This window comes from Mus caroli, chromosome 12 (assembly GCF_900094665.2).
Source record: "Mus caroli chromosome 12, CAROLI_EIJ_v1.1, whole genome shotgun sequence".
NCBI classification, from domain to species: Eukaryota; Metazoa; Chordata; class Mammalia; order Rodentia; family Muridae; genus Mus; species Mus caroli.
The window spans coordinates 98,018,227-98,028,118 of NC_034581.1; the positions used below are offsets into that span (position 1 = coordinate 98,018,227).

General features: G+C 52.0%; 1 protein-coding gene and 1 long non-coding RNA gene across 3 annotated transcripts in view; one reads left to right on the forward strand and one right to left on the reverse strand.

Annotated features, from left to right (window-relative positions):
- Asb2 (ankyrin repeat and SOCS box containing 2) overlaps nucleotides 1–9,892 on the reverse strand; it is a 35,152-nt gene that overhangs the window by 15,604 nt on the left and 9,656 nt on the right. The window contains exons 2-3 of one of the 2 annotated variants that reach the window (XM_021179159.2): nucleotides 8,921–9,197; nucleotides 1,622–1,726 (exon numbers count right to left, since the gene is read on the reverse strand). In XM_021179159.2, coding sequence (XP_021034818.1) covers nucleotides 1,622–1,726; nucleotides 8,921–9,126 — 311 coding nt within the window. In that variant the 5' untranslated portion in view covers nucleotides 9,127–9,197. Of the gene's footprint in view, nucleotides 1–1,621; nucleotides 2,198–8,920; nucleotides 9,198–9,892 lie in introns of those variants that run through there. The other variant, XM_029484726.1, reaches the window with a different exon arrangement.
- Nucleotides 434–9,892, forward strand: part of LOC110306978 — a 12,865-nt gene continuing 3,406 nt past the window's right edge. The window contains exons 1-2 of the long non-coding RNA XR_002379338.2: nucleotides 434–567; nucleotides 7,778–7,862. This is a non-coding gene — a long non-coding RNA (uncharacterized LOC110306978). The remainder of the gene's footprint in view (nucleotides 568–7,777; nucleotides 7,863–9,892) is intronic.

A 9,892-nucleotide genomic window follows, 5' to 3' on the forward strand; every position in this document is an offset into this window, starting at 1 on the left:
TCCCTGTTACCCCAGCCTTCCTGTCTCCCCATCTCCCCATCGAATTCATTATCCCTACTCCCAGCTGCTGCGAAATGACAATACTTGAAGGATTAATAAATTAGAATCCTTCACAGTTTAAAATTTCTAAATGTCAAAAGATTTCAAGGCCACAGTGGGGGGCATCTTTGTCTGGCTCCTTGAAGGCAATTTTTTTTCATCTATCCATTTACTTACTCTTCTGTCTGTTCTCTGCAATCTCTTTCCCTTTGTCCCCTGCTACCAAGTCAGTAAGGACCATGACTGGCTAGGGTCCTGGGATCAGGAGCTAGGATGGGTTTAGGGGGAATCTCTAGGACCAACCCCCAAAAGTTCCCAGCTGCTTCCTCCAGCATGCGACACTTCCTCCTGCGTCTCAGCCTCGGGGTTATTAATAGTAGATACGGGGTGAAGCCAGAGACCCAACAAGGACAAGCGATTGACCAGCTAGATCTTGAAGGTCCATCAACACCATCATAGCCACCTGCTTGAGAGCCACTCAGGAGCAGCAGGACCAACCCCCATCAGTCTCAGGGAGGGGCCCATTGGGTATGTGGCTACTGCTGAAGTGTGTGTGGGGGGGTGTGGGGGTGGAATGGGCTGGCTGGTCCTGTGGCCTTGGTGAGGGGAGGTTCCCACTATGTAATACTTGCTGTCAGGACCCACCAGCCAGAGTGGGTCTCCCTAGCTGGGATTCACAGATCCTGGGGCTCTCAGCATCACACACACTAACAGCTTCTCCATGAGCCCAGACAAAGTCCCCACCCCAAAGAGGGAGAGGCTGCCAGGCATGTTAAACCACCAAGGACTAGAAGCAAGCTGCACAGGGTCTTGGAAGACAACTTTGTCTTCCCCAAGCCTGCCTAGCAGAGAGGAGAGCCTGGCGGGCAGGCCCTCCTATGGCAGGCACTCAAGGGTAGGCAGTTGTACTGAGATTAGAACTGGGACTTTCTTTTTTCTCAACCTCAAAGCCCCTGGTGGCCATAGGGCTTGGGAAGGCTGAGAGTGAGAACTGGCCAGCTGTATCCTCCTCTCTGCCACACAGAAATAGGGTACCAGCAAAGGGCCCCCCTTTTTAAACTGCTTTTAGGGACACTCCGAGTCAGAGCAAGGAAAGAGGTACAAATGTCCCATTAGCTCCATACCCCAGGCAGAACCCTCTCCTTTGGCCCCAATTAATTGGTTAGTACTGGGCTTTGGCACCTGGCTCTTAAATGAAGTGTTGTGGGTGGGGATTTAGATGTGCACAGATGAAGCCCTGGAGGTGGCATGGGGAGACACAAGACAGGGATGAATAGAAGTGAAAGCCAACTCCTCACACACACCCCCAACACACACACCAGCCCTTTGAACCTCTCCCTCCCCAGATTCAGAGACCCACGGAACTCCTCCAGCAGCAGGGTCACAACCTCTGAGAATATCTGAGGGGTCAGTCCCAAGCACAGCCCGAATGCCATTCCTAGCAGGCAGTAGGAGCACTAGAATCTAGACTCTAGACACAGCAGGAAGGGGATCTAGGGCTGCAAAGCCTCTCCCTGCTGCCTCAGCTGGAGGTGTGAGCAGGGTGGTCTTGGAACCAGGTGGGGGGGGGTCGATCACTTACGCCATCTGGGAGGTCTTGAACAGGTTGCTGCTATACTTCTGCATGACCCCTTGGAACAGACCCAGGGGTGCACGGGCCGGTGGGCTCTCGGGAGACGAGGGGGACCTGGAAGGTGCAGAGCCAGAGTGAAACAGAGCAAAGTACTCTGCATAAGAGAAGCGAGTCATGCTGGAGCCAGTAAGGAGGATGGAGGGTGAGCTGCGAGCCGGGAGGAAGAGTCTAAGTGACAGACAGACACAGGGCTCTGAACCAAAGCAGATGGCCGGGCCCTCTCTGTGTGCTGGACACAGCTGCTGTGTCTCTGGATTATTTTTGGCCCTTGGAGGAAGCCCTTGGAGATTTAAATGACCATATAAGACAACAATGAGGTTAACCTCACCCCCGCCCCCACCGCCCCCCTCCCCAGCCAACCACAAGGGCGCAGATATGAAGCAAGGTGACATTCTTCACCAGGGAGGATGTGAGAAGCGGTCGCTGGGTGGCAGGCATCAGGATGAAAGGCCATGGGGGGACCTCAGTGGGGCTGGAGAAGAGATTCCTGGACAAGCAAGGGAACAGGAGAGCCAGTCTGAAAAGCCAAGACACGTGGACCCTCCACCTCACCTTGCTGGCTTCACTTACGAGGACTGTGTACCCCATAGCCCTCTTGGGACCCAGTAGTCTAGTGACCCAGTAGTATAGCGAAAGGATGTGTAAGGAAGGTCAGACAGGGATTTAAACCCAGACGCTGCCACTCGTGTGACCTGCAGGCAAGCTCATTTTCCATGCGTTTTACTTCTCCTACCTGTGTAGTGGGAAGAAAGCAGCCCCTGTCTCAAGTGCCAGTGTGAAATGCTTAGCTATCTTGTGGAGCACAGTGTACCTCAAAGGCTCACGTATTGAAGGCTTGTCCCCAGTTCAGTAGCATACTATGGTGTGCCTTGGGGAAGTGACAGGGATCAAGAGGGCTCTGTTCTCAGCCTTGGATCCTGATCCACTTACTGCTTCAAAATTGGATGGTGTGAAGGGTAGCTTTAATTGTCAACTTGACTCAGCCTGGAATCAGTTGGGAAGAGAATCTCAATTTGATTGGCTAAATTGGGTTGGCCCTCTTGGCATGTCTGTGGGTGCTGTCTTAAGTCATACTGATCTGTGAAGACCAGGTCTACTGTGGGTGGCACCAATCCTAGGCAAGAGTAGCGGAATCAAGCTGAGCACAAGCAAACATGCGGATGCATTTGTTTCTCTCTACTCTACACTGCCAGCCATTGTGATCTGACCAGATGTTTGAGGATCCTGATGCTGTGACTTTCCCCAGGGGATGGACTAGAACCTGGGATTGTAAGCTGGAATGAACCCCTTTCCTACCAAGCTGCATTTTTTACAGAGTATTTTTATCATAGCAACAGAAATGACAAGAGGATAGATAATATTGTAGGGAGGTGGTGGAAACAGAGGACATGCGACCCAGTCGTTGAAAGGAACAAGTCCTTGGCCCCTTTCCCTCTTCTTCACTGCTTCCTGGCTCCTATGAGCAAGCAGCCTCCTACGCCACAAATTTCCACCACCGTGATGTTCTGCTGAACGTTGGGCCTGGCAATGGACTGAGGCCTCTGGGACCATTGGCCTGAATAAATCCTTTCTCCTCTAAGCCATGTCCTGCGGGCTTTAGTGAAAGACGAAAGTCAGCTACCACAGAGAGAGGACTTGACTCAAGCCAGAGTTTCATTTTACTTTCATTATACTGAGCCTCAATCCCACTCTACCAGAAGGCCTGATGGAGATGGGGCAGCCAGCCCCCTCTGCTCTTGGCTGGCGATGCAGGAAGAATAGACTCCACCCCTTATCATCTCCTAGCAAGTCAGTCTGAAAACCCAGCACTCTCCTTGATGCCCAGAGAAGGAGGTGGGGCTCTGTCTGTGGAGTCTAGGATTTCATTCTGAGGCTGGCACACCATGGGGTACAGCTGCTGTAAAGAGGACCTTTGGGGGAGGATCCTGACCATTTAAGGCAGGGCAGGCTGGGGCCTCAGACTCTGTGGATCTCTCAGCAAAGCCAGGCTGTGGTGCAGAGTAGGGGCCCTCAAGAGAGAAGTGAAGAAGAGGCATGGTTCAAAACAGGCTGAGGCCTGGCCACCCTTGCCCTCCATGTCTCCAGTCTTCCTGTCTCCCAACTCATTACACCCTTCCATACATATCTCCCAGCTGTGCAAGGCACTGATGCACCCAGTCAGTGCTTTCCTTCTGTTCTTATTAAAGTGGACATTAATATTGCTGTCTTTCACAGACGAGCAGGCCAAGTGGGCACAGCTCAGGGTCCCACAGGGCAGGTGAACAGGGCTGAGAATCAGACAGTGCTTAAGTCTCCCCTTCCTCCAGGGCCTGGCTTCTTCTTGCCTGTTAACCCTCCCTTCTGCTCCATGCCCCCAACACTGCTTTTGTGCCTTTAGATACAGACACTTCCCCAACTTTATGCCTCTGTTTCTTTACTTGCAAAGTAGGGTCAGGACCAACCCAGGGGGAGGGGCGAGAGGTGTGCATCCCTGTCTATGTGGCTGAAGAAAATCAGTGTGACACAGATCCAAGAGTCATCACCCAAGATAAGGATTGCACCACCTGTCTCTCTCCTGGCCTGTCTGCACATGCCCCATGCTCCCTTCTCTCCTCTTGGCCCTAGGAAAGCAGCTTCGGCCAGGCTATCTCTATAGTCAGCAGGTCTGGGCTCTCCATGAAGCCCTGGGATTCCCAATTCATGTGGCCTCTAGTCTTTTGCTGCCATTCAAATGTTTCAGTAAGATAATGCACACAGGTAAACAGACAAACAATCTGCCACCTTCACCTAAAATGAGGAGCATTCCATGTGAAGTGCTGCCAGCAAGGATTGTCACTGAGGTGAGTGCTAAGGCTGATGTAATGCAAGGTCACGGTTGGGTCACAGGTCACCAGTGTGCAAGACAAATTTCTCAGAGCCCTTCCAAGCACTCTCCTGCCACCTTCCAAGGCAGCAGGGGTGTGTTGTCCCCATTCCAGCAGAATGAAGAGCCTGGAGTCAAGGGCTGGGACTGCGGACTTCTGGGTCAAGTATTGCAGATCCTTAACTGCTCAGAGGCCACAGGTGCGTGACAAGGCCACACACCCACAGAGCTGCAGGAAGGGGTTGAGAGCACACCAGAGAACTTGCTCTAGGAGCACTGAACTTGGGTTGCGTGACCTTGGTCTGGGGGGTCAGCTGTGTGGCTTCTCACAGTACCCAAGCTCTGAGTCTCAGGCTGGATGGGAAGCCAGGGGACTTTTGTGCTTTCAAACCAAAGCAGAAGGCCCCCACTTCCCCTCTGCTGGCTGCGGCAGGGGAATTCCCAGCAGAGCTAACCACTGGGCTGAGTCATCAGAGAGGAGAATGCTTCCGTGGGATGTGGCTTACAGGTTATGACCTAAGTGAGGTCCAGGTAGGGCTCGTCTGCTCCTCCCCAGAACACAGCAAGCTCCACTACGGAGCCTACCCTGCAGGGTTCCCATGCACTTTCAGCCTTGGCCTTCTTTGGGCTGCAAACTGGGTGGGTGCGGGGTAGGATGGATCCAGCACGGGCTGTGGTTTGACTGGAGGCTTCTGCAGCCATGCATCCCATCCCAAGCAAGTCCAGGTTTATGGTTCACTCCTTCGCCTTCTGAGAAGTGCAACCTTCAATAAAATGCAGGCATTTGAAGGCTTTGAAGGTCAGCTGGAGTTGCCTCTCCATAGTAACCTCAGGCTCTCTTGGTCGGGTGCATATATGGACCCAAGTTCCCCACTGGATAGGAAGTGAGGTAGGCCTCTTGGGAGCTCTCCGGCCCAGGCTTGGCAAGAGACTTTCATGACTGTTGTACTTTGTCCCTTCACCTGGTTGTGGGGAGGTGGCCCTAAGAAGAGACGTCGTGCTTTATAAGGGGTCCTCCTATGGTTTCCTTCTTTAGGACTCTGCACTCCATTTTAAAGACAATGACAAAGTGCATTCCCAAAGTGTGTTCTTGGCTTCCAAGTATTTATTTGCCTAAAAATATTCACCTACAGTAACAAAGGCACCAAGGCACAAGGGAACAACGTCTCCTAGTTCCCAACAAGTCCTGTCACTGGAAAGCTCTCAGGAGACTCTCCTAGCCCGACACAGAAGCTGCTCAGTGAAACTGAGGCAGTCATGAGGTTGGGGCCCCAGGAACTGCTCACCTAGGGAACAGGGGGAGTGAATGCAGACTGCAGAGTGTAGGGAGGCTCCATCCTGCTTCACTGGATTTTTGCTAGAAGACTACATGGGGGGGGGGATGTCTGAGGGTATATAGCTGAGTTTTTGCCAAGCTAGGGCTTGGGTTCCATCCCCAGCACCAAAAGAGGAGGAGGAGGAAGAGGAGAAGGAGGAGGAGGAGGAAGAGAAGAAGAAAAGGAAAAGGAAGAGGAGGAGGAGGATGAAGAAGAGGAGAAGGAAGAGGAGGAAGAGGAGGAAGAGGAGGAGGGGGGAAGAGGAGGAGAAGAAGGAGAAGACACTTTGAGATGAGCAGCTTCAGCTGTCGCCATTTTGGGAAGGGACAGTAAGAAGCGGTTAGGTCAGGACTCAATGGGATGGGGTATCTAACCTGAAGTCATTGCACATGCAGTAAACGACACAGAAAACACTTGAACCTCCAAAGCTACCTCCCTTCTCATGGCCCTTTGTCCTTCTCTCCACCCATGCACTTGTTCATATGCGGCCTTTGCCAGATGGTGAGGACTAGGCTTCAGAAAGCAGAGCAGGCATTTGAGAACCCGAATGAACATCACAGGTCCCTGGCAGAAGCAAACAAATAAGGCTTAGAGGTGACATCCAGGGGCATCCATGCAGGAGCCACCAGGACAGAGAATAAATGGTTAGGGTAGGATTCACTGAGAAAGGGCTGGCTAACCTGAAACCCAAAGGATGACAAGGAGCCCCCTGGAGCCTGTATGATGTCCTGTAGCCTGAGTGATAATATTGTAATACCCAAAGATGGAGATTCACAGGATCTTAGGTCCTGTACATTCTCTAACTTCCAGTTCTGGTCATGAGTCTCAGGGATCCTAGACCTCTGCTGGGGGGTGGAGGGTAAGGGTAGGATGTGGAGGGAGGGCAATGTAATGAGGCTAAAACCGGGTTCAAGTCGGGGAGAGCAAGAGGAAGCATTTCTGCAGAATCAGCAGGACCTACAAACTGCCTGGCCTCAGGAGGGGCTCCTGAGTTTCGGAGGAGGCTGCAGGCTCTCAGCGATGTGTGGCTCCTGTAGCAGTCCCATCAGTCTCTATCTAGTCCTCTCCTGAGAAAGAGGAACCTGCGTTTGACTTCAGCCGAACCAGCCAAAACAGGAACCGGATGAGCCAGGTCCCTGCACAGGGTTTCTGAGGCCCCAGTGGGATGTGGTCAGGGCTAGCTAGCTTACGAGCCTGAAGGCTTTGCTCTCTTCCCTGCCCAAGGAGCCTGTCTGATATCCCTGTGGAAAGGGCCTCTCAGAACAGGGTGCCCAGGCCTTGGCCCAGCCCGTGGGATACAGGTTAACTGACAGCAGCAAGGAACAGTGTGACTCCGTGTAAGCACTGATGGTTGTCAACCCGGGGACAGAGCTGAGATGGTTCATTTCCACTTAAGAGTCACTTCTGCTGCGGCTAACCTTAGCAAAACCTGTACATTAAAGTTGTTAGACAAGGAAGCAGAAAGTCTGAGGGAGTGGGCGACTTTCCCGAGGTCAAGGTCACATAGGGGTCACTGGCTGCTGGGGACGCTGAGATTTGAGGCCCATGGACCACACAGTCACATAGATCCCACCTGTTTCAGCAGCTTACTGTCCCCCTCACACCCCACCTCCAACCCTTGGCTGGGGGTGGGTGAGGGCAGCAAAAGCCTCTTCACAACGTATATATTTCTTTCCCAAGCACATGAAGAGCAAATTCCAGGCACCTTTCTGGCTGCCCCTGCAAAGACGGTGTCCCTAGATCAATCTTGCCCCACCTGGGAGCCACTGGCCACATGCAAGCGATAAACACTTGGAATGTGAAATACACGGGATTTTAAAAGCTTGATAAGAGATAAACATGAGTGTGTGTGTGTGTGTGTGTGTGTGTGTGTGTGTGTGCCGCATGCCATGGTACCTAAGTGGAGGTTAAAGGACAACTTGTTGATTCTCTTCTTTCACCACATAGATACCATGGCTCAAACTTAGCTCATTCGGCATGGAAGCGAGGAATGTTAGCCACTGAGCCTTCATGTAGCGTTCTTACACTGGTGGTGAGTACAAATGGTGATATTTAGAAATAAAAAATATATATGTAAATTGTGCGTCATGCTTGTACATGCCTGTACATGCCTCAGCAATGAGGAGACCAAAGCAATGAGGAGATTCAAAGTTTGAGGCTAGCCTGGGCTACACCATCAAGTTCCAGATCAGCTTGAGCTATATAATTTGGCCTTGCCACAAAACATACGTTTTTATAAGATGATGTAAAGCTTCAATTGTTTCTCCTACTACTCAAGTGGCACTGTGGGCTGTGTCGATGGCTTTTCATGTGGCCTCAGGTCATACTGTTAGAAAGCCCAGCAGCTGGGTAGATGAGGTGGGAAGGGGAGGAGGGGAGGGGAGGGAGGGGGAGGCATGGAGAGCAGGCAGGATGATCCTCAGGCAGACTTCTTTTGCCTTACAGGTGTGCTTCCTGTAGACAGAGCTGGAAGCACTAAGCCCCACTGAGCAACAGTCCCCTGCATCCAAGCATAAATCAGTCAGGCAAGGCCAAGCCTGGACTTTGGGAGCTAGTCAGTTCCGAGTTCCTAGCCTTGTGACCCTGGGCCCATTAGTCGGCCTTAGGCTTCAGGTTCCTCATCATCGAGACCTTAGGGTGTCCTTAGGAAAGTTCTTAAAAATGAAAGCTCAGGGAATCTGCCCTGAGAGAGCAGAAGTTCCACACTCGTGGAGTCAGCCAACTTCAGATCAAAAATATTTGAAAAACCCATCTGTAGTGAGTGGTACAGACCGTCTTTCTTGTTGGCTGTAATGTTGTTAGTCATGTGTCCTTTGTATTTGTAATAAAAATTGACCTAGTGGTGAGTTAAAACACTTAGTGGGATTACATAAGCTATAAGCAAATACTGTATCTTATGTGAAAGACTTGGGCCACAGGCGTCCCTGATCCCATCCCACTGTGACACCAAACAGTGACGTTAGATGACAAATGCAGGCCGCTAAGGGGTCAGAGACCAGGATATTTTGGTTCAGGTTGAAGAGCCCGGGGCATATGAAGCTTGAGGTGCCCAGGGGTGCATATCCCCTCCATTAGCTTTTCCTCACTTACCTGGTCCATGGGTGGAAATGTCCTGGCTGGTGGTTGGTCTGAGAGGACACGGAGGCCTCAGCAGGGGTCGGCCCCCGAGTCTTGTCTGCCAGGCTCTGCTCGATGGCCATCTGGAGCAGCTCCTCCTCACTCAGGCTGCTATATAGGCTGTATTCCTCATGTCCAATGGCACGTTGTCTGCCCCGAGTGGAGATCTCAGTCGCCATCTTGGCCACCCCTCCTCCAGCTTCCAGAAGAGGGACTCAGCAGTAGCCAGCACACAGCAGGTGACAAATCCCTGTGAGGAAACCCAACCCCCAGTCACCGAGTGTTTCACAAGGCAGCCATGTTTGCCCACAGGGCAGACTGTGCGATTGGACATTGTTAAACATGTGCGTGTGTGCCTGCGTGTTAGTATGTACACCTGACTGTGGATGCACCTGGAGGCCAGATGGTGACAGACCTCCTGCAAGTAGATTGACAGGTGGTTGTGGGCCACCTGATGTGGGTGTTAGCAACCAATCTGGGTCTTCTGCATGAGTAGCAAGTGTTCTTAACCACTGAACCGTCTCTCCAGCTCACTCTTTAAAAAAAAAATTCATTCATTTGGCCATGGGATCTGTCTAAGCATCCACTCATCTTCACAGCCATCCATCCACTCAGCTATTCGCCAACCCCCTTGTCCTTCAAACTGCCATTCATCTACTCATCCTCTCATGCATCTGTCTAACCACCTACAGCTATGTCCACCCTTCCTCCCACCCATCCTCACACCCAACCTCCCATCCATCCTTCCATTCACTTTCCTATCTATCCTCCCATCCATCCTCCCATCCACCCTCTCACCCACTCTCCCACCAATCCTGCCATCTACCCTCCCACCCATCCTCCCACCCATCCTCCCATCCATCCTCCCACTCACTCTCCCACTCATCCTGCCATCCACCCTCCCATCCATCCTCCCACTCACTCTCCCACTCATCCTGCCATCCA